Source organism: Aedes aegypti, chromosome 3 (assembly GCF_002204515.2).
Source record: "Aedes aegypti strain LVP_AGWG chromosome 3, AaegL5.0 Primary Assembly, whole genome shotgun sequence".
NCBI lineage: Eukaryota > Metazoa > Arthropoda > Insecta > Diptera > Culicidae > Aedes > Aedes aegypti.
The window spans coordinates 322,810,405-322,830,672 of record NC_035109.1 but is presented as its reverse complement, the minus strand read 5'-3'; the positions used below and the strand labels follow the sequence as shown (position 1 = coordinate 322,830,672).

Below are 20,268 nucleotides of genomic sequence, written 5' to 3'. Positions count from 1 at the left end.
TGTCGACAGAATTTGCAGGCTTACAAAATGTCAAGAAAATTAGTCGATTAGCGGTGCAAGTTTTTACCCTACATATCGATACTCGTAACCAAACTAACGTTATTCATGATTTGATCAAAAAGCAGCCGATCAAATGGCTAGAGATTGAATTTTGACAGGAACATCGTCTTGTTGAGCGTTTGTGAGAAACTTTTATTAGCTTTCGAATTACAGTTGCCAAAATACTTACACAATTTGGTGCTTAAGATGCTATTATTTTCACCTTAATTCAGTTTTTAATCAAAAGATCAAGCAAAGAAAACGTGAATGGATTGGAGTGAAAATAAAATCCTTCATAAGCATGTTATCCTAACCTTCAAGATATCGTAAACTTAAAAATAAAATCAACGATAATAGAGCATCAGCAAAGCACCCATTCCAACAAACTTGTGACAAAAGATGTATGCAACAGAGGCTGAACTCAGTTGTGTGCAACACTTCTAAATCCCCTTTCAATTGAATTGTAAAAAAAATATTCCATAAAAAATATGAGCTCCAATAAGAATTGCTTACAAAAAAGAACAATTTAAACCGCTCGACTAAGCCTCTCTGACCTCTCAAAAAGTTGTCATCGAAAGATGACAAACTCCATGCAATCAAGCCATCTCATGCCAGGGCACATTGCTTCTATATTGCCAGCGGAAGGAAAGCATCCATCTTCTACTTTTTAACCTTTACCCAGCGGAAATCTATAATTCTTGTTATAGCTGCTTTTTTATCGCCCTCCGTCATCCCGCTCTATCCCATCTATAGGCCGTTAATAAACAGCATTTCTCGAAAACTTATTCAAACAGACTCAAGTCAAAAAAGTATACAAACTTATTTTATCGATTCTACGTGATTCGCAGACGAAATTCTACACATTTTGCTCTAAACCAACTCGATTTTTTACTTTTGGAACGTTTACTTTCTGGATTTCCAAAACGACGAAAGTAAGATTTTCAACTTTCGCTACCTAACCACTACTTTCGTCGCTCCGCTGTATGGGTGACAAAGTGACTTAACCACGAATCAAAACAAAACACTACTTGAGTCGATTTTACACTGGTACAAAAACGTCGAAAGTAACTGAATAAATCGGCTTATCATTTTGTAATATTTTTTTTTTTTTTTGTGGGAAATAACAGGAACTCCCTAGTTTTTGAATGCGAGCTTATTGTATGCAAAATTTAAGCAATGTACACGGCGAAAAAATGTCAAAAAGGTGATTCATTTTAAAACAGTTTTAGAAGACAGGTTGTGATTCTTCTGAATTAATTTTCTCAAATCCGTATGGAAATTACTTACGTCGATTTGAAAAAGTAATCGAGATTTGTTGTTGAAAGCATTTAGCCACAGTTGTCAATAACTCACCTAAATCACTGTCGCAGAGCACCATCTTTCCCTCGTCGTTGGTTGTTTGCGAACACGAATCTTCTGGTTGTTGAACTGGGGTGCCGTTTGTCGATTAGGGAGGGCTTCCGGGCGTCGTCTTTCCAGCTAGGCTCCCAGTTCTCTTCCGATGGGTTTCAATTGATCGCGATGGATAGGTTTTTTTCGCGCCACTTCTCTTGTTAAACTACACACGCGGAACATACACTACCCCCAGCATTTTCCAACTCACTTCACTGCTTATGCATTCACCACTGCATTACAATTCCGAATTCCGAATGGTAATTTATGGTTAAGTAATAGGGGGCCACTTCACTTTTCTGCCTCTAGGCACTCTGCAAGCGAACGAACAGTATGGGAGATGTTAAGACTCAAACCGTTCAACCCGTGAATACCCAGGACGATAAAAATGCTATAACTTGGTGTTGTTTAACATTTTAAAGAACAATTTTCTTTGAAACCAAGGAGATTAGTTGTGGGGGAGACACACCATTTACCCTTTTCCTGGCAGTCAAAAGAATGTGGCTCTTTTACTTTATTTTTCGAAACTATTCAAAGTCATATATATGTATTTCTCATGAATTTACTCATCATATATGGTTTATATATAGGTACTGATCACAGATAAACAAATCATAACAAATTATTAAGGATTGTTATGTATTTTTTGCAATTTCTCAACATTATAGTCTATTTTTCATCGCGCCAATCTGTCATGAAACGACCTACTTTCTTGCATTGACTTATGCAGTGTCGTATTAATCATAACACAACTGAAATCAGTTACGTAATGACTATTTTGTAATTTCTCATCGTAATAGGCTGTTTTCCATCACGCCAATCTGTCATGAAACGGCTTGCTTTCCTGCACTGAATTATGAAGTGTGGTAACAGTCATAACGCAACTGAAATCAGTGCGTAATGATTATTACGCAACTGTTTTGAATTGGGTAGTGGATCATAACACAACAATTTTCATAAATTAAGAAATAATGGTAAATGCATATCGATGTTATTCCTGATTCTTTCAATTGGTCTTTTAAAAAATTGCAAAAAATGTTGTACGCTCCTCGTTGCAGAACTCGATTTTTACAGCACTCGTCATAATTATCCAACTGGGCAAACCTCGTTGAATGAATGTATACCTCTTGCTGTAAAAATCGTCATTCTGCAACTTGTTGCATAATAGTAGATTACGCAACAATTTGCAGAATGATGGTTTTTTACAGCACGAGTCGTAAATTGATCCTAAGAGGCTTGCCGAGTAGGATAATTACGACGAGTGCTGTACAAATCGAGTTCTGTAATGGGTTACGTACAACATTTTTTACAAGTTCATAGAAGACCCCCTGAGGATATCAGAAATTATAACGAAATGCATTCACCATTATTTTAAAATTGCTGAAAAAAATGTGTTATGATTCATTACGCAACTCAAAACAGTTGCGTAATGAGAAAGCGTTGCTTAATTAATCATTACAGCACTGGTTTTAGTTGCATAATGACTATTTTCGCACTGCATACTTCAGTGCAGGAAAGTAGGCCGTTTCATGACAGATTGGTGTGATGGAAAGCAGTCTATTATGATGAGAAATTGCAAAAACTACTATTACCCAACGCTTTTTCATTGCGCAACAGATTTGAGTTGAGAGCAAGACCAAACTACTCTAAACATATGAACTCCATGATCTATATGATTTACCGTGATTTCTCACTCTACACATGCGAATGAGGCTTGAGTGGCGCGCAATATGTCAATCAGCACAATATTGCCGATTTTATTTTTTCACGCCAATGAGTAATAATTACAAAAAATTTAGGCACTGCTTCAGAAATTTCTACAGGAATTCTTACAGCGATTCGTCAAGGATTTTTAATCCCACGAATTTCTCAAGGGGATCTCCAAAATGTTTTCTAAGGACTGCATGAAAAATCCTTCCAGAGATTATTTTGAAAATAACGTCCGAAATTTTTCCAGAGATTGATTCTGGAATACCTACAGGGGTTTCTCTATGAACATCTTTCAAGAGTTCCTGTAAGAATTACTTCAATTATTTACTTCAGAAATCGCTATAAAACAAGATATTCCTCGAAACAAGAAATTCTCACTGTAGTTCCTTCAGAGAATCCTCCGCGAATCCTCCAAGAAATTTCTAGAGGAATAATATTTGATATTTCAGAGGTTCCTCCAAGACAATGTCAAAGAATATTTTCAGGAATTTCTCCAGATATGACTCGAAATGCTTCTTCAAGTGAATGTCCAGGAATTTTGGCAAATAGATTTCAATCAAAGATTTCTCAGGTATAATAATTTTTAGTCCTCTAGTGATTTCTTGATGATTTGTTTCACATAATTCTAACATTCATCAGGCATTTCTCAAAGAATTCTTTTTGGGATATTCTCCATGTCTTCTGGGATCCTTCCGAACTTTTTTCACGATTTCTGTGGGAATTCTTCAAAAGATATCCATATAAATCACTTCAGGAATTCTCCCAGCAATCCCTAAAATTAATCAAGGGATTCAATAGAAGATGCAGACATTATTCCAAAAAGCTTTAGTGATTATCATGGTATTATTCGAAGGTATTCTTTAAGGAATGCACTTATGAGTCAAGAGTTTTTCAAAGTTGTCTTCTGCTATTTCTCAAAAAATTTCATGAATATAGGATACCAGAATTTCTTTAAGGAGCTCTAGATTTTTTCAGAAAATCCTCAAAGTAATTTTCTTGAGACTTTCTAGGGTTTCGTCCATTTATTTCAACAATGTATTTTCTTCTACTCTACAAGGGTAGTTCCAGAATTTTTTAACAGTTTTCTCTAGTGTTGCTTCTAGAATTGCAGTACTTTCAATAAACCTTTGATAAGGATTTTTTCAAGAAATTTCTCAGGTTCTTTTAATTAAATGTACTGAAGTCTGTAGGAAAGTTTCCAAGGATTTCTTCAGAATTATGTCTAGAATTTCTGCAACAAATTATTCAAACACAACATCACCTAATTAGAAGGTCGGCTCTTGAGGCATGTTTCTCACCAATTGAGAGATTAGTGCCTTGATACAATTCTTTAATTATTACTCTTGGAATTCTTCCAGAATTTTTTCTATGCGCTCTTGTAGCAATTCTTAAAAATAAATGCTTTTAGTTATATTCCCATGGCTAGTTCAGTGATACTTACAGAAATGCTGACAAGAGTTTCTTAAGAGATTCGTCCGAAGACTTAACCAGAAATTCTTCCAACAAAGTCTATCACGGATTTCATCCTATATTGCTGCATTGATAATTTCATAGTTCTTCATGAATTTCTTAAGGATTTTTATGAGAATTTCTTCAAAAATTCTTAAAAGGATTCTTTCTGGAACAGGGATTGAAGATTGAGAAAATTGAGAGAATCTCTCACTAATGGCTCTATGTAACAATCATGATTTGCAGCACATCATGAGAGCCTGTTTATCGTATACTGATACAGCTTTGATCGGATCGAACGATAGCAGTGCACTGCAAAACCCCTCTAAACAAGCTCCAAACCTGAGGGAGACTATTGCTATCGGATGTTCGGGGATTGTTTCTCGTGCCGGTAAAGTAAAACACCTATCCGCAATGGTAAATAAGAGAGAACAAAGGATTTCACCATCGCTCTCTATTTGGGGCTCTCGTTTGATGATCTTATTTATCAAATGTGTTACAACTTGCGGTACATAGCCGATCATGGACCGCTACAGATGCTTTGTTTGCTTTGATCATGCTTCAAAATCAAATGAGAACGAATTCTGCAATGCCTGTTCAGGAAAAAGTCCATGAAGTCCAGCATTTTTTCCCAAAGATTCGTTCCATTGTTGTGTAAATAATGTTTTAGCAAATCCTCACCATTTTCTTGGGAAATCGCTGAATTCTCGATAACTTTTTCAAATCGACCCAAGTAACTTTTACACGGTTTGGAGAAAAGTAATTGAGAAAAAAAATGTAAACCCTATTTTTAAATCTAAGATAAGATTGACTCGAATACTGTTAAATCTTTTTGTCTCTCCAAATATCAGAGCGGTAAAAGTAGTGGTTAGGTTGCGAAAGTAAAAAAAAAATAACTTACATCACTTTGTAATTCCAAGAATTAAACTATTATGTGAAAATAGAGTTGGTTCAAAGTGCAACGTTTATAATTTTATCTGCGCAAAGCGTAGGACCGATAAACTAAATTGTTTACTTTGCTGACTCACGGCTGTCTGAATAAGTTTTCGAAAAATATTCCTTTATTACTCCTGATTTTTTGGATCGGATGAGTTCATGAACCGATCAATGCCTCCAAATATTACTGCAAGAAAGCTTCAAGTTAATAATTTTTGAAGTGTCCATAAGAATACTTCATTTAGTAGCGGGCTCTGCCCCAGTGGGACCTAAATGCCGAAGTAGAAAAGCAAGATACCTGCAAGAATTCCTCAAATATATGCTGCAGATATCCATTCCTTGAATAGTTCAGAAGGTCACCTAGAAAATTTTCCAGTGTTTCTATTAGATCTCTTCCATTAGTTTCCCCTATTAGAACCCCTACAAAAAAACGACTAATATTTCAACAGATATTCCTCTAAGATTGTTTTCATGGTATGTCAAAGGTTTTCCTCTATACATTTTCCAAGTATACAAAAAATACAAGTTACAGTGGGATTCCGTTCTAGGCAACAAAGTTGAAATTTTCAGTTGCCAAAAACGGAACCATGCCAAAGCTGTACACAAAAAATATGATATTTTTCGGAATAGAATAATGATTAAGCCTTCAATAAAATATTCCATCTTCCATATTTTTGTACACAAATAAGATTCTTGTCACTTCAAATTGAAATATATTTTAATTGTGTTTTAGAAGTTTAGCTTGTTGAGCTTAATCAACCATATGAATTCAACAGAAATTCACTGGATCCCGCTATGAAGGCCCGAGAGCCCAATAAGAATCTTCAGTTGTCCGTAAAAATCCACAGAAACCCGCTGGAACTCTGAAGATATTGACATCTACCCAAGAGTTTACTAGGAATGATGAAGTCATCGCTTAGAATTTTAAGATTCCGCTGCAATATTGCTGAAAATCCTCAAGGCTCCGAGAGAAAATTTCAAAAGTTCAAGAGGACTTTCTAGATTACTACTAGCAATCTCCAAATTTTGCTAGAAACCTGTTGAGAAAACCCAAGACCCTGTCAGATTTTTTTAAATACAACTAAATATCCACAGTATTCCGCTAGATATTCACAAAACGCTGTAGAAATCCTAGGAGTTTACAAGGAATCGCCAGATTTGGCATAACATTCCAATCCCAATAAGAAGAAATCCTAATATCCGAAAGGAATACCCAGTTTTTGCTCAGTATCAAAAATTTTGTTAGTCATAGACGTTTTGTTACTTTTGTGTCAATGCTTGCGCTTTGTTCAAACGAGCTGTTCGAAATCCAAAGAAACATGAATTTTATCACCTATCGGCATACTTAAGTGGGCTGGTCATATAACGTGAATGCCTGATAGATTAAAACTGTAGCTGAGATACTCATGGAGAATAATGACTTCATAATACGTTACGAATGCACGACCATCTAGAGTTGAAGAAGCGCACACAGGACTTCTATCAGTCGGTGCGATTTGGGAGAATATCGACGATAATTGAACTCTGGAATGCGGTAAGCATGACGCTAGCTTGCTTTTCTGATAACTAAACCTGAAGAAACAATTATATTTACAAAAAAAAATCACAAATTTTAGTGGAATTCAAAATGTTGCCAAAAACGGATCCCTTTTGTTGCCATAATCGGGGGGTGCCAAAAATGGAGCATTCCAAAAACGGAATTCCACTGCATTGGGAATTCTTACAAGGATTACAAAGATCAATACAAAATCCTCCAGAAATTATTCCAGATGAAGCAAGTACAGGGGAACTATTTTAATCCTTGTTTATGTTTTATGTCGATTTGCATAACACTTTCAAATAATCCTGGAATTTTGGCAAACTTACACCGCAATAATTTCTTTGATAACTTTTCAGGTTTTGAGGTATAAATTTGCAAGTATATTGGAGGGCTTGGGATAACTCTGAGATTGAAACTTGAATTATTATTAATTTTAACATTGTTATACTTTGTTTATCAGGATTGTGATACTTTTCCCCGAATGTCGTTTCTTCGAATGTCGGTTCTCCGAACGCCAGTTCCCCGAATGACTCGTCTCCCCGAATGACCTGTTTCCCAGAAAAATGGAGCAGTTCTAACAGGCGATATAATACTTTTCAGTGGCAGGATGGTGAATTAGAAAGAACGATAAGCAATCCAAAAAAGGAGGTATTTGGTCACTCTCGGCTATACACATGTTTCCAAAAAAGCTGAGGCCGTTGAATACCGTAAAAACCGCCAATCAAATAAAGAAGGATACATATCTGATAACCACTACATTCATCACCCTGAAACAAGCAAGTTTTTTATATGAACGGCGGGGTTCAGTGGGAACTGCGCAATATGAGTTCCAAAAACTTTTCGGGGAAGTGGGTTATTCGGCAAAACGGGATAATTGAGGAACAAGCATTCGGAAAACTGGCGTTCGGGGAGACGACATTCGGGAAAAAGCAGCACAACCGTTTATCAGAGATCAGTGAAAATCATTTATAACAAGTTATTTCATAAAAAATAGGCATACAAAAATAACAAAAAAGTGTTCCGTATTTTGATTGCTGAGCAAGACTCGAATTATTATTGTTTAATAAAAATAATTACAGTCAACCCTCCATGAGTCGATATTGAAATATCGAGTCAAGGAACAGCAATACTATGGAAAGCTGTTTGAGGGGATCATCATAGTAACCAAGAAATTTGAAATTTAGTATGGTTCCATGAGTCGATATCGAGTCATGGAACATCGACTCATGGAGGTTTAACTATATGCTTTATTTATCAGTGATCAGTACAAACCATTTACAGTTCAGTAAGTTCATAAATAATTGACATAAGTTTAAATAGTTTAGAAAAATAACGAAAAAGAGACACGGGGGTGCCCATAAAGACGCTTGGCATAATGAACGTTTCGCATAAAGCAGTGTCATACAAAAACAGGTAGCATTTTAAAGAAGGCATATATTTATCTGTATGCTAAACGTCCATTATGCGAAACGTACACCCATAAAATCATGTGAAACGTCCTTATGCGAAACGTCCCACCCCCGAACCACGTATTTTGACTGCCTGAAAAATGGTAGAGAAGGGAAACACCTTATACTTGTGAGCACAACAAATCACCTTGATTTTAATAAAATGTACATGAATACTTTTAGGGGAAAGGTATTCAATATCGGCAGAGATATGTTTGCTAAATAAGGTGTAATTGTGGTAACATTGTACTAAAAGATTATGTAGCCGGCGGGACTTGAACCCACAATTTACATTCTGTACACGGACGCATTACCAATTATACTATAGCTACGCTACGGTAAACTGAAGTATTTGGTGAATGACTTTTATAGCATCCCCAAGCCTCACAATCTTACTAGTCCAATATACCACACTTATCCCTCACCAATGGAAATTGTGAGTTCAAGTCCCGCCGGCTACATAATCTTTTAGCACAATTTTACTACAATTACACTTAATTTGGCAAACTTATTTCTATCTGCCGATATTGAATACCTTTCCCCAAAAAGTAAAAAAAGCTGACTGCAAAAGTTGTAATAAAAAAGAGAACTGTATATAAATATATTGGGAAATCATCAATTTATAGCATTTTTAGTAAACTCAGATCATCCTGGGTATTTACGGGTTAGATATTCTTATATGGTTTTTTTACCCACAACGAGTGTGCTTTATGACATTAGCTTACAGCAAAACTCACTCAACTCCAGCTGCACGGTTGGTTGACGCGAGGCGGTGTCTTTACTCTATCTCCGCGCATACGCCACCACAAACCTAGGCTTCTGGCTCACCGATGCGCAATCTCGCAAGGAAAACCTGAGTCTAACTAATCCTGAAGTCTTGTGGGTTTCTTCATGTAGCGTTCGAAAGAACCACCCACTCAGCGGTTACTTTATGCGACAGCGAAGCCCAAGCGCCATCTAACCAACGGAGAGCTTTGGGGTTAGACCGAGATCGTTTTTCAATGGCTCAATAAACCAATCAACCGTGGCAGCAAGTAACTCTTCATCAACTGGGTGCACTTTGTAGCTGCCAACTTTAGCTAATCCTTTTATGGTGCGTACGTTATACTCGACGGCGGCGTCGAGACGGAAGGCAGAGTGACCACAAAATGACAGTTATTGCGATGATTATCGGTTCGAGACTCGACGATCTGATGGGGTAATTCGATGGAGGTATCTGCAATGAGGAAAGATAGAGACATGGTAATTAAATGCGCTGTTGGAAATGGTTGGAATTTAGAAATAGAAGTGAAATATGTTATGTCGATGGACTGGAATGCTTGCCGATTATGCTCAAACTCGTTATGATGTCATAATACTACAACATATGCTGTTTAGTATATATTTCTCTGTCTGCGTGTGTCTTTTCGTGTAATTTTCAGTGCTGCAAAAACAGTACTTTTCAGTGCTACCAAATAATTATTAACAAACTTCCAGGGATTAGCTTATCATTCTTGGTTGATAACATTCTCCAGTTGACTGTACTAGTGTGGTAGTCGAAGGGTTTCTATACTGGAACATGTACATGATTTTTTTCTCCAAATATTCGATAATAACATGGTTTTAGGCGTTTTGAGAACTATTTTACTCATTTTCATCAATATTTTACCTTCATTTAGTGCTGATCTAGTGTAATAGATAATGAAAGAGTAATTCATATATCGCATTGAATGGAGACAAAAAAAAAAACGATTTTAGTTATTCGATTTGACTATTAGAGAGTTCCACATGTGATGAACCTTGTTATAAAGCATCCCCTCATGACGGTAAACCTAAAAATATTTTTAAAATTGTCAATTAGGCTCTGCTTTGTTAGCAATATTAACAGGAAATAATGAAATTTTCATTACAAGTAGAATTACATGAATGTTCATTCGATGGCCGTCTTGCCCCATAAGGGTGGCACACTTGCCCCAATGTGTTGAAAATCAGGGTATTTTGGATGATATTTGAGGAGCTCCAAAACTAATACTTTTTGAAATTATTTTCTTTTTAAATGGCACAGTGCTTATGAAAAGATGTGAAACTAACATCGTGAGGCTGAATTGGCGGGTTTTTTAAGCTTAAGACAAAGTTAGAGAACAATTTGCTTAAGGTGGCACACTTCCCCAAATTCCGCTAATTTCAAGAAGCAATAAAAAAAATAGAAAATTTGACGCAGTTCAATGAGGAATCTTCAGCAAATTTCATAAATGTACAGACAATTCCATCTTATATTAGTTGAAAATTATTGTTCTCCTTCAGAATTTTTTTTTTCTGGATAAACCCCAAAAAACAGCAGAGAATAAAAGAGAAATTTATGAATTTCTCATGAAATTACAGCAATTCAAAGCGGATTTTCTTCAAAAACTCCATTTATAGTCCTTGATTAAACGCCAGAAAGAATACTTGGAGGAGTTTTTAGAATAATTACAATTTGCAAGAAAATTTTTAAACAAAATACAGCACGTACCGTCAAAAAAAAAAAACATTGAATGAATGCCTAGAGCAGCGGTTTTTGTTTGGTATTTCTAGCAAAACTCTCTGCGTGAACAACGACATTTGGATTTGACGGGTTTAATGACATCATCTTCATTATTGACAATTATCTTATCTTGAAAACTTTTTGGAGGAAGCACAGAAAGAATTCCTGCAGAAATCTCAAGGGATAACAACAGAAAGATTTTCGGATAGAATCTTTAAAGTAATTCGTACAAGATTACCTCATAGATTTTCTTGAAAAAAAATTCTTCGAAATGTTCTAAATGAAATTTTTGGTAAAATTCTCGAAAAAGTCGTGAAATTTCCTAAATTGAGTCTAGTACACGACACTGAAGACGGCCTTACATTTGAGATCGAAATACGCGTATCTGTCACTGTAGTGGAATTAAATGGTAGTACTCAATTTGGGTTTTCATTTACTTTTTTAATCCATTGAGAATTTCTTGAAAATTAACACTAAATTTTTCAAAGAGTAGGTCTGAAAGTTTATTGAAATACCCTACGAAAATTCAACACTAAATACTCTTGGAAAACCTTTTCAGTAGCAAACCTGCACAAATATTTTGAAGAATCTCTGCATGAATACATTGAACTGTTTTCTGAATATGTAATCAAAAAGGAACACACGATGGACCTACCCCGACCAACCAGTCTTCATAATTCTTTATAGATCTTTGACCGATGGCGTTTTTTACAAAACGAATCTATATCGATCGCTATCGAAAATCACTGACTGGTTGACCGGGACTTGATGATTCTTATGAAATATGCTGGGGAAAAGCGCAAATGTCCTAAAATTGTCGACAGAATTTGCAGGCTTACAAAATGTCAAGAAAATTAGTCGATTAGCGGTGCAAGTTTTTACCCTACATATCGATACTCGTAACCAAACTAACGTTATTCATGATTTGATCAAAAAGCAGCCGATCAAATGGCTAGAGATTGAATTTTGACAGGAACATCGTCTTGTTGAGCGTTTGTGAGAAACTTTTATTAGCTTTCGAATTACAGTTGCCAAAATACTTACACAATTTGGTGCTTAAGATGCTATTATTTTCACCTTAATTCAGTTTTTAATCAAAAGATCAAGCAAAGAAAACGTGAATGGATTGGAGTGAAAATAAAATCCTTCATAAGCATGTTATCCTAACCTTCAAGATATCGTAAACTTAAAAATAAAATCAACGATAATAGAGCATCAGCAAAGCACCCATTCCAACAAACTTGTGACAAAAGATGTATGCAACAGAGGCTGAACTCAGTTGTGTGCAACACTTCTAAATCCCCTTTCAATTGAATTGTAAAAAAAATATTCCATAAAAAATATGAGCTCCAATAAGAATTGCTTACAAAAAAGAACAATTTAAACCGCTCGACTAAGCCTCTCTGACCTCTCAAAAAGTTGTCATCGAAAGATGACAAACTCCATGCAATCAAGCCATCTCATGCCAGGGCACATTGCTTCTATATTGCCAGCGGAAGGAAAGCATCCATCTTCTACTTTTTAACCTTTACCCAGCGGAAATCTATAATTCTTGTTATAGCTGCTTTTTTATCGCCCTCCGTCATCCCGCTCTATCCCATCTATAGGCCGTTAATAAACAGCATTTCTCGAAAACTTATTCAAACAGACTCAAGTCAAAAAAGTATACAAACTTATTTTATCGATTCTACGTGATTCGCAGACGAAATTCTACACATTTTGCTCTAAACCAACTCGATTTTTTACTTTTGGAACGTTTACTTTCTGGATTTCCAAAACGACGAAAGTAAGATTTTCAACTTTCGCTACCTAACCACTACTTTCGTCGCTCCGCTGTATGGGTGACAAAGTGACTTAACCACGAATCAAAACAAAACACTACTTGAGTCGATTTTACACTGGTACAAAAACGTCGAAAGTAACTGAATAAATCGGCTTATCATTTTGTAATATTTTTTTTTTTTTTTGTGGGAAATAACAGGAACTCCCTAGTTTTTGAATGCGAGCTTATTGTATGCAAAATTTAAGCAATGTACACGGCGAAAAAATGTCAAAAAGGTGATTCATTTTAAAACAGTTTTAGAAGACAGGTTGTGATTCTTCTGAATTAATTTTCTCAAATCCGTATGGAAATTACTTACGTCGATTTGAAAAAGTAATCGAGATTTGTTGTTGAAAGCATTTAGCCACAGTTGTCAATAACTCACCTAAATCACTGTCGCAGAGCACCATCTTTCCCTCGTCGTTGGTTGTTTGCGAACACGAATCTTCTGGTTGTTGAACTGGGGTGCCGTTTGTCGATTAGGGAGGGCTTCCGGGCGTCGTCTTTCCAGCTAGGCTCCCAGTTCTCTTCCGATGGGTTTCAATTGATCGCGATGGATAGGTTTTTTTCGCGCCACTTCTCTTGTTAAACTACACACGCGGAACATACACTACCCCCAGCATTTTCCAACTCACTTCACTGCTTATGCATTCACCACTGCATTACAATTCCGAATTCCGAATGGTAATTTATGGTTAAGTAATAGGGGGCCACTTCACTTTTCTGCCTCTAGGCACTCTGCAAGCGAACGAACAGTATGGGAGATGTTAAGACTCAAACCGTTCAACCCGTGAATACCCAGGACGATAAAAATGCTATAACTTGGTGTTGTTTAACATTTTAAAGAACAATTTTCTTTGAAACCAAGGAGATTAGTTGTGGGGGAGACACACCATTTACCCTTTTCCTGGCAGTCAAAAGAATGTGGCTCTTTTACTTTATTTTTCGAAACTATTCAAAGTCATATATATGTATTTCTCATGAATTTACTCATCATATATGGTTTATATATAGGTACTGATCACAGATAAACAAATCATAACAAATTATTAAGGATTGTTATGTATTTTTTGCAATTTCTCAACATTATAGTCTATTTTTCATCGCGCCAATCTGTCATGAAACGACCTACTTTCTTGCATTGACTTATGCAGTGTCGTATTAATCATAACACAACTGAAATCAGTTACGTAATGACTATTTTGTAATTTCTCATCGTAATAGGCTGTTTTCCATCACGCCAATCTGTCATGAAACGGCTTGCTTTCCTGCACTGAATTATGAAGTGTGGTAACAGTCATAACGCAACTGAAATCAGTGCGTAATGATTATTACGCAACTGTTTTGAATTGGGTAGTGGATCATAACACAACAATTTTCATAAATTAAGAAATAATGGTAAATGCATATCGATGTTATTCCTGATTCTTTCAATTGGTCTTTTAAAAAATTGCAAAAAATGTTGTACGCTCCTCGTTGCAGAACTCGATTTTTACAGCACTCGTCATAATTATCCAACTGGGCAAACCTCGTTGAATGAATGTATACCTCTTGCTGTAAAAATCGTCATTCTGCAACTTGTTGCATAATAGTAGATTACGCAACAATTTGCAGAATGATGGTTTTTTACAGCACGAGTCGTAAATTGATCCTAAGAGGCTTGCCGAGTAGGATAATTACGACGAGTGCTGTACAAATCGAGTTCTGTAATGGGTTACGTACAACATTTTTTACAAGTTCATAGAAGACCCCCTGAGGATATCAGAAATTATAACGAAATGCATTCACCATTATTTTAAAATTGCTGAAAAAAATGTGTTATGATTCATTACGCAACTCAAAACAGTTGCGTAATGAGAAAGCGTTGCTTAATTAATCATTACAGCACTGGTTTTAGTTGCATAATGACTATTTTCGCACTGCATACTTCAGTGCAGGAAAGTAGGCCGTTTCATGACAGATTGGTGTGATGGAAAGCAGTCTATTATGATGAGAAATTGCAAAAACTACTATTACCCAACGCTTTTTCATTGCGCAACAGATTTGAGTTGAGAGCAAGACCAAACTACTCTAAACATATGAACTCCATGATCTATATGATTTACCGTGATTTCTCACTCTACACATGCGAATGAGGCTTGAGTGGCGCGCAATATGTCAATCAGCACAATATTGCCGATTTTATTTTTTCACGCCAATGAGTAATAATTACAAAAAATTTAGGCACTGCTTCAGAAATTTCTACAGGAATTCTTACAGCGATTCGTCAAGGATTTTTAATCCCACGAATTTCTCAAGGGGATCTCCAAAATGTTTTCTAAGGACTGCATGAAAAATCCTTCCAGAGATTATTTTGAAAATAACGTCCGAAATTTTTCCAGAGATTGATTCTGGAATACCTACAGGGGTTTCTCTATGAACATCTTTCAAGAGTTCCTGTAAGAATTACTTCAATTATTTACTTCAGAAATCGCTATAAAACAAGATATTCCTCGAAACAAGAAATTCTCACTGTAGTTCCTTCAGAGAATCCTCCGCGAATCCTCCAAGAAATTTCTAGAGGAATAATATTTGATATTTCAGAGGTTCCTCCAAGACAATGTCAAAGAATATTTTCAGGAATTTCTCCAGATATGACTCGAAATGCTTCTTCAAGTGAATGTCCAGGAATTTTGGCAAATAGATTTCAATCAAAGATTTCTCAGGTATAATAATTTTTAGTCCTCTAGTGATTTCTTGATGATTTGTTTCACATAATTCTAACATTCATCAGGCATTTCTCAAAGAATTCTTTTTGGGATATTCTCCATGTCTTCTGGGATCCTTCCGAACTTTTTTCACGATTTCTGTGGGAATTCTTCAAAAGATATCCATATAAATCACTTCAGGAATTCTCCCAGCAATCCCTAAAATTAATCAAGGGATTCAATAGAAGATGCAGACATTATTCCAAAAAGCTTTAGTGATTATCATGGTATTATTCGAAGGTATTCTTTAAGGAATGCACTTATGAGTCAAGAGTTTTTCAAAGTTGTCTTCTGCTATTTCTCAAAAAATTTCATGAATATAGGATACCAGAATTTCTTTAAGGAGCTCTAGATTTTTTCAGAAAATCCTCAAAGTAATTTTCTTGAGACTTTCTAGGGTTTCGTCCATTTATTTCAACAATGTATTTTCTTCTACTCTACAAGGGTAGTTCCAGAATTTTTTAACAGTTTTCTCTAGTGTTGCTTCTAGAATTGCAGTACTTTCAATAAACCTTTGATAAGGATTTTTTCAAGAAATTTCTCAGGTTCTTTTAATTAAATGTACTGAAGTCTGTAGGAAAGTTTCCAAGGATTTCTTCAGAATTATGTCTAGAATTTCTGCAACAAATTATTCAAACACAACATCACCTAATTAGAAGGTCGGCTCTTGAGGCATGTTTCTCACCAATTGAGAGATTAGTGCCTTGATACAATTCTTTAATTATTACTCTTGGAATTCTTCCAGAATTTTTTCTATGCGCTCTTGTAGCAATTCTTAAAAATAAATGCTTTTAGTTATATTCCCATGGCTAGTTCAGTGATACTTACAGAAATGCTGACAAGAGTTTCTTAAGAGATTCGTCCGAAGACTTAACCAGAAATTCTTCCAACAAAGTCTATCACGGATTTCATCCTATATTGCTGCATTGATAATTTCATAGTTCTTCATGAATTTCTTAAGGATTTTTATGAGAATTTCTTCAAAAATTCTTAAAAGGATTCTTTCTGGAACAGGGATTGAAGATTGAGAAAATTGAGAGAATCTCTCACTAATGGCTCTATGTAACAATCATGATTTGCAGCACATCATGAGAGCCTGTTTATCGTATACTGATACAGCTTTGATCGGATCGAACGATAGCAGTGCACTGCAAAACCCCTCTAAACAAGCTCCAAACCTGAGGGAGACTATTGCTATCGGATGTTCGGGGATTGTTTCTCGTGCCGGTAAAGTAAAACACCTATCCGCAATGGTAAATAAGAGAGAACAAAGGATTTCACCATCGCTCTCTATTTGGGGCTCTCGTTTGATGATCTTATTTATCAAATGTGTTACAACTTGCGGTACATAGCCGATCATGGACCGCTACAGATGCTTTGTTTGCTTTGATCATGCTTCAAAATCAAATGAGAACGAATTCTGCAATGCCTGTTCAGGAAAAAGTCCATGAAGTCCAGCATTTTTTCCCAAAGATTCGTTCCATTGTTGTGTAAATAATGTTTTAGCAAATCCTCACCATTTTCTTGGGAAATCGCTGAATTCTCGATAACTTTTTCAAATCGACCCAAGTAACTTTTACACGGTTTGGAGAAAAGTAATTGAGAAAAAAAATGTAAACCCTATTTTTAAATCTAAGATAAGATTGACTCGAATACTGTTAAATCTTTTTGTCTCTCCAAATATCAGAGCGGTAAAAGTAGTGGTTAGGTTGCGAAAGTAAAAAAAAAATAACTTACATCACTTTGTAATTCCAAGAATTAAACTATTATGTGAAAATAGAGTTGGTTCAAAGTGCAACGTTTATAATTTTATCTGCGCAAAGCGTAGGACCGATAAACTAAATTGTTTACTTTGCTGACTCACGGCTGTCTGAATAAGTTTTCGAAAAATATTCCTTTATTACTCCTGATTTTTTGGATCGGATGAGTTCATGAACCGATCAATGCCTCCAAATATTACTGCAAGAAAGCTTCAAGTTAATAATTTTTGAAGTGTCCATAAGAATACTTCATTTAGTAGCGGGCTCTGCCCCAGTGGGACCTAAATGCCGAAGTAGAAAAGCAAGATACCTGCAAGAATTCCTCAAATATATGCTGCAGATATCCATTCCTTGAATAGTTCAGAAGGTCACCTAGAAAATTTTCCAGTGTTTCTATTAGATCTCTTCCATTAGTTTCCCCTATTAGAACCCCTACAAAAAAACGACTAATATTTCAACAGATATTCCTCTAAGATTGTTTTCATGGTATGTCAAAGGTTTTCCTCTATACATTTTCCAAGTATACAAAAAATACAAGTTACAGTGGGATTCCGTTCTAGGCAACAAAGTTGAAATTTTCAGTTGCCAAAAACGGAACCATGCCAAAGCTGTACACAAAAAATATGATATTTTTCGGAATAGAATAATGATTAAGCCTTCAATAAAATATTCCATCTTCCATATTTTTGTACACAAATAAGATTCTTGTCACTTCAAATTGAAATATATTTTAATTGTGTTTTAGAAGTTTAGCTTGTTGAGCTTAATCAACCATATGAATTCAACAGAAATTCACTGGATCCCGCTATGAAGGCCCGAGAGCCCAATAAGAATCTTCAGTTGTCCGTAAAAATCCACAGAAACCCGCTGGAACTCTGAAGATATTGACATCTACCCAAGAGTTTACTAGGAATGATGAAGTCATCGCTTAGAATTTTAAGATTCCGCTGCAATATTGCTGAAAATCCTCAAGGCTCCGAGAGAAAATTTCAAAAGTTCAAGAGGACTTTCTAGATTACTACTAGCAATCTCCAAATTTTGCTAGAAACCTGTTGAGAAAACCCAAGACCCTGTCAGATTTTTTTAAATACAACTAAATATCCACAGTATTCCGCTAGATATTCACAAAACGCTGTAGAAATCCTAGGAGTTTACAAGGAATCGCCAGATTTGGCATAACATTCCAATCCCAATAAGAAGAAATCCTAATATCCGAAAGGAATACCCAGTTTTTGCTCAGTATCAAAAATTTTGTTAGTCATAGACGTTTTGTTACTTTTGTGTCAATGCTTGCGCTTTGTTCAAACGAGCTGTTCGAAATCCAAAGAAACATGAATTTTATCACCTATCGGCATACTTAAGTGGGCTGGTCATATAACGTGAATGCCTGATAGATTAAAACTGTAGCTGAGATACTCATGGAGAATAATGACTTCATAATACGTTACGAATGCACGACCATCTAGAGTTGAAGAAGCGCACACAGGACTTCTATCAGTCGGTGCGATTTGGGAGAATATCGACGATAATTGAACTCTGGAATGCGGTAAGCATGACGCTAGCTTGCTTTTCTGATAACTAAACCTGAAGAAACAATTATATTTACAAAAAAAAATCACAAATTTTAGTGGAATTCAAAATGTTGCCAAAAACGGATCCCTTTTGTTGCCATAATCGGGGGGTGCCAAAAATGGAGCATTCCAAAAACGGAATTCCACTGCATTGGGAATTCTTACAAGGATTACAAAGATCAATACAAAATCCTCCAGAAATTATTCCAGATGAAGCAAGTACAGGGGAACTATTTTAATCCTTGTTTATGTTTTATGTCGATTTGCATAACACTTTCAAATAATCCTGGAATTTTGGCAAACTTACACCGCAATAATTTCTTTGATAACTTTTCAGGTTTTGAGGTATAAATTTGCAAGTATATTGGAGGGCTTGGGATAACTCTGAGATTGAAACTTGAATTATTATTAATTTTAACATTGTTATACTTTGTTTATCAGGATTGTGATACTTTTCCCCGAATGTCGTTTCTTCGAATGTCGGTTCTCCGAACGCCAGTTCCCCGAATGACTCGTCTCCCCGAATGACCTGTTTCCCAGAAAAATGGAGCAGTTCTAACAGGCGATATAATACTTTTCAGTGGCAGGATGGTGAATTAGAAAGAACGATAAGCAATCCAAAAAAGGAGGTATTTGGTCACTCTCGGCTATACACATGTTTCCAAAAAAGCTGAGGCCGTTGAATACCGTAAAAACCGCCAATCAAATAAAGAAGGATACATATCTGATAACCACTACATTCATCACCCTGAAACAAGCAAGTTTTTTATATGAACGGCGGGGTTCAGTGGGAACTGCGCAATATGAGTTCCAAAAACTTTTCGGGGAAGTGGGTTATTCGGCAAAACGGGATAATTGAGGAACAAGCATTCGGAAAACTGGCGTTCGGGGAGACGACATTCGGGAAAAAGCAGCACAACCGTTTATCAGAGATCAGTGAAAATCATTTATAACAAGTTATTTCATAAAAAATAGGCATACAAAAATAACAAAAAAGTGTTCCGTATTTTGATTGCTGAGCAAGACTCGAATTATTATTGTTTAATAAAAATAATTACAGTCAACCCTCCATGAGTCGATATTGAAATATCGAGTCAAGGAACAGCAATACTATGGAAAGCTGTTTGAGGGGATCATCATAGTAACCAAGAAATTTGAAATTTAGTATGGTTCCATGAGTCGATATCGAGTCATGGAACATCGACTCATGGAGGTTTAACTATATGCTTTATTTATCAGTGATCAGTACAAACCATTTACAGTTCAGTAAGTTCATAAATAATTGACATAAGTTTAAATAGTTTAGAAAAATAACGAAAAAGAGACACGGGGGTGCCCATAAAGACGCTTG

The 20,268-nt window shown here is 35.9% G+C and overlaps 1 protein-coding gene across 3 annotated transcripts in view; it reads right to left on the bottom strand.

The window, feature by feature from the left end:
* LOC5565736 (PDZ domain-containing protein 2) overlaps nt 1-20,268 on the bottom strand; it is a 317,629-nt gene that overhangs the window by 284,516 nt on the left and 12,845 nt on the right. For 2 of the 3 annotated variants that reach the window (XM_021855182.1, XM_021855183.1), the window contains exons 3-5: nt 13,225-13,577; nt 9,240-9,730; nt 1,393-1,745 (exon numbers count right to left, since the gene is read on the bottom strand). In XM_021855182.1, the coding sequence (XP_021710874.1) occupies nt 1,393-1,417 (25 nt within the window). In that variant the 5' untranslated portion in view covers nt 1,418-1,745; nt 9,240-9,730; nt 13,225-13,577. The remainder of the gene's footprint in view (nt 1-1,392; nt 1,746-9,239; nt 9,731-13,224; nt 13,578-20,268) is intronic. The other variant, XM_021855184.1, reaches the window with a different exon arrangement.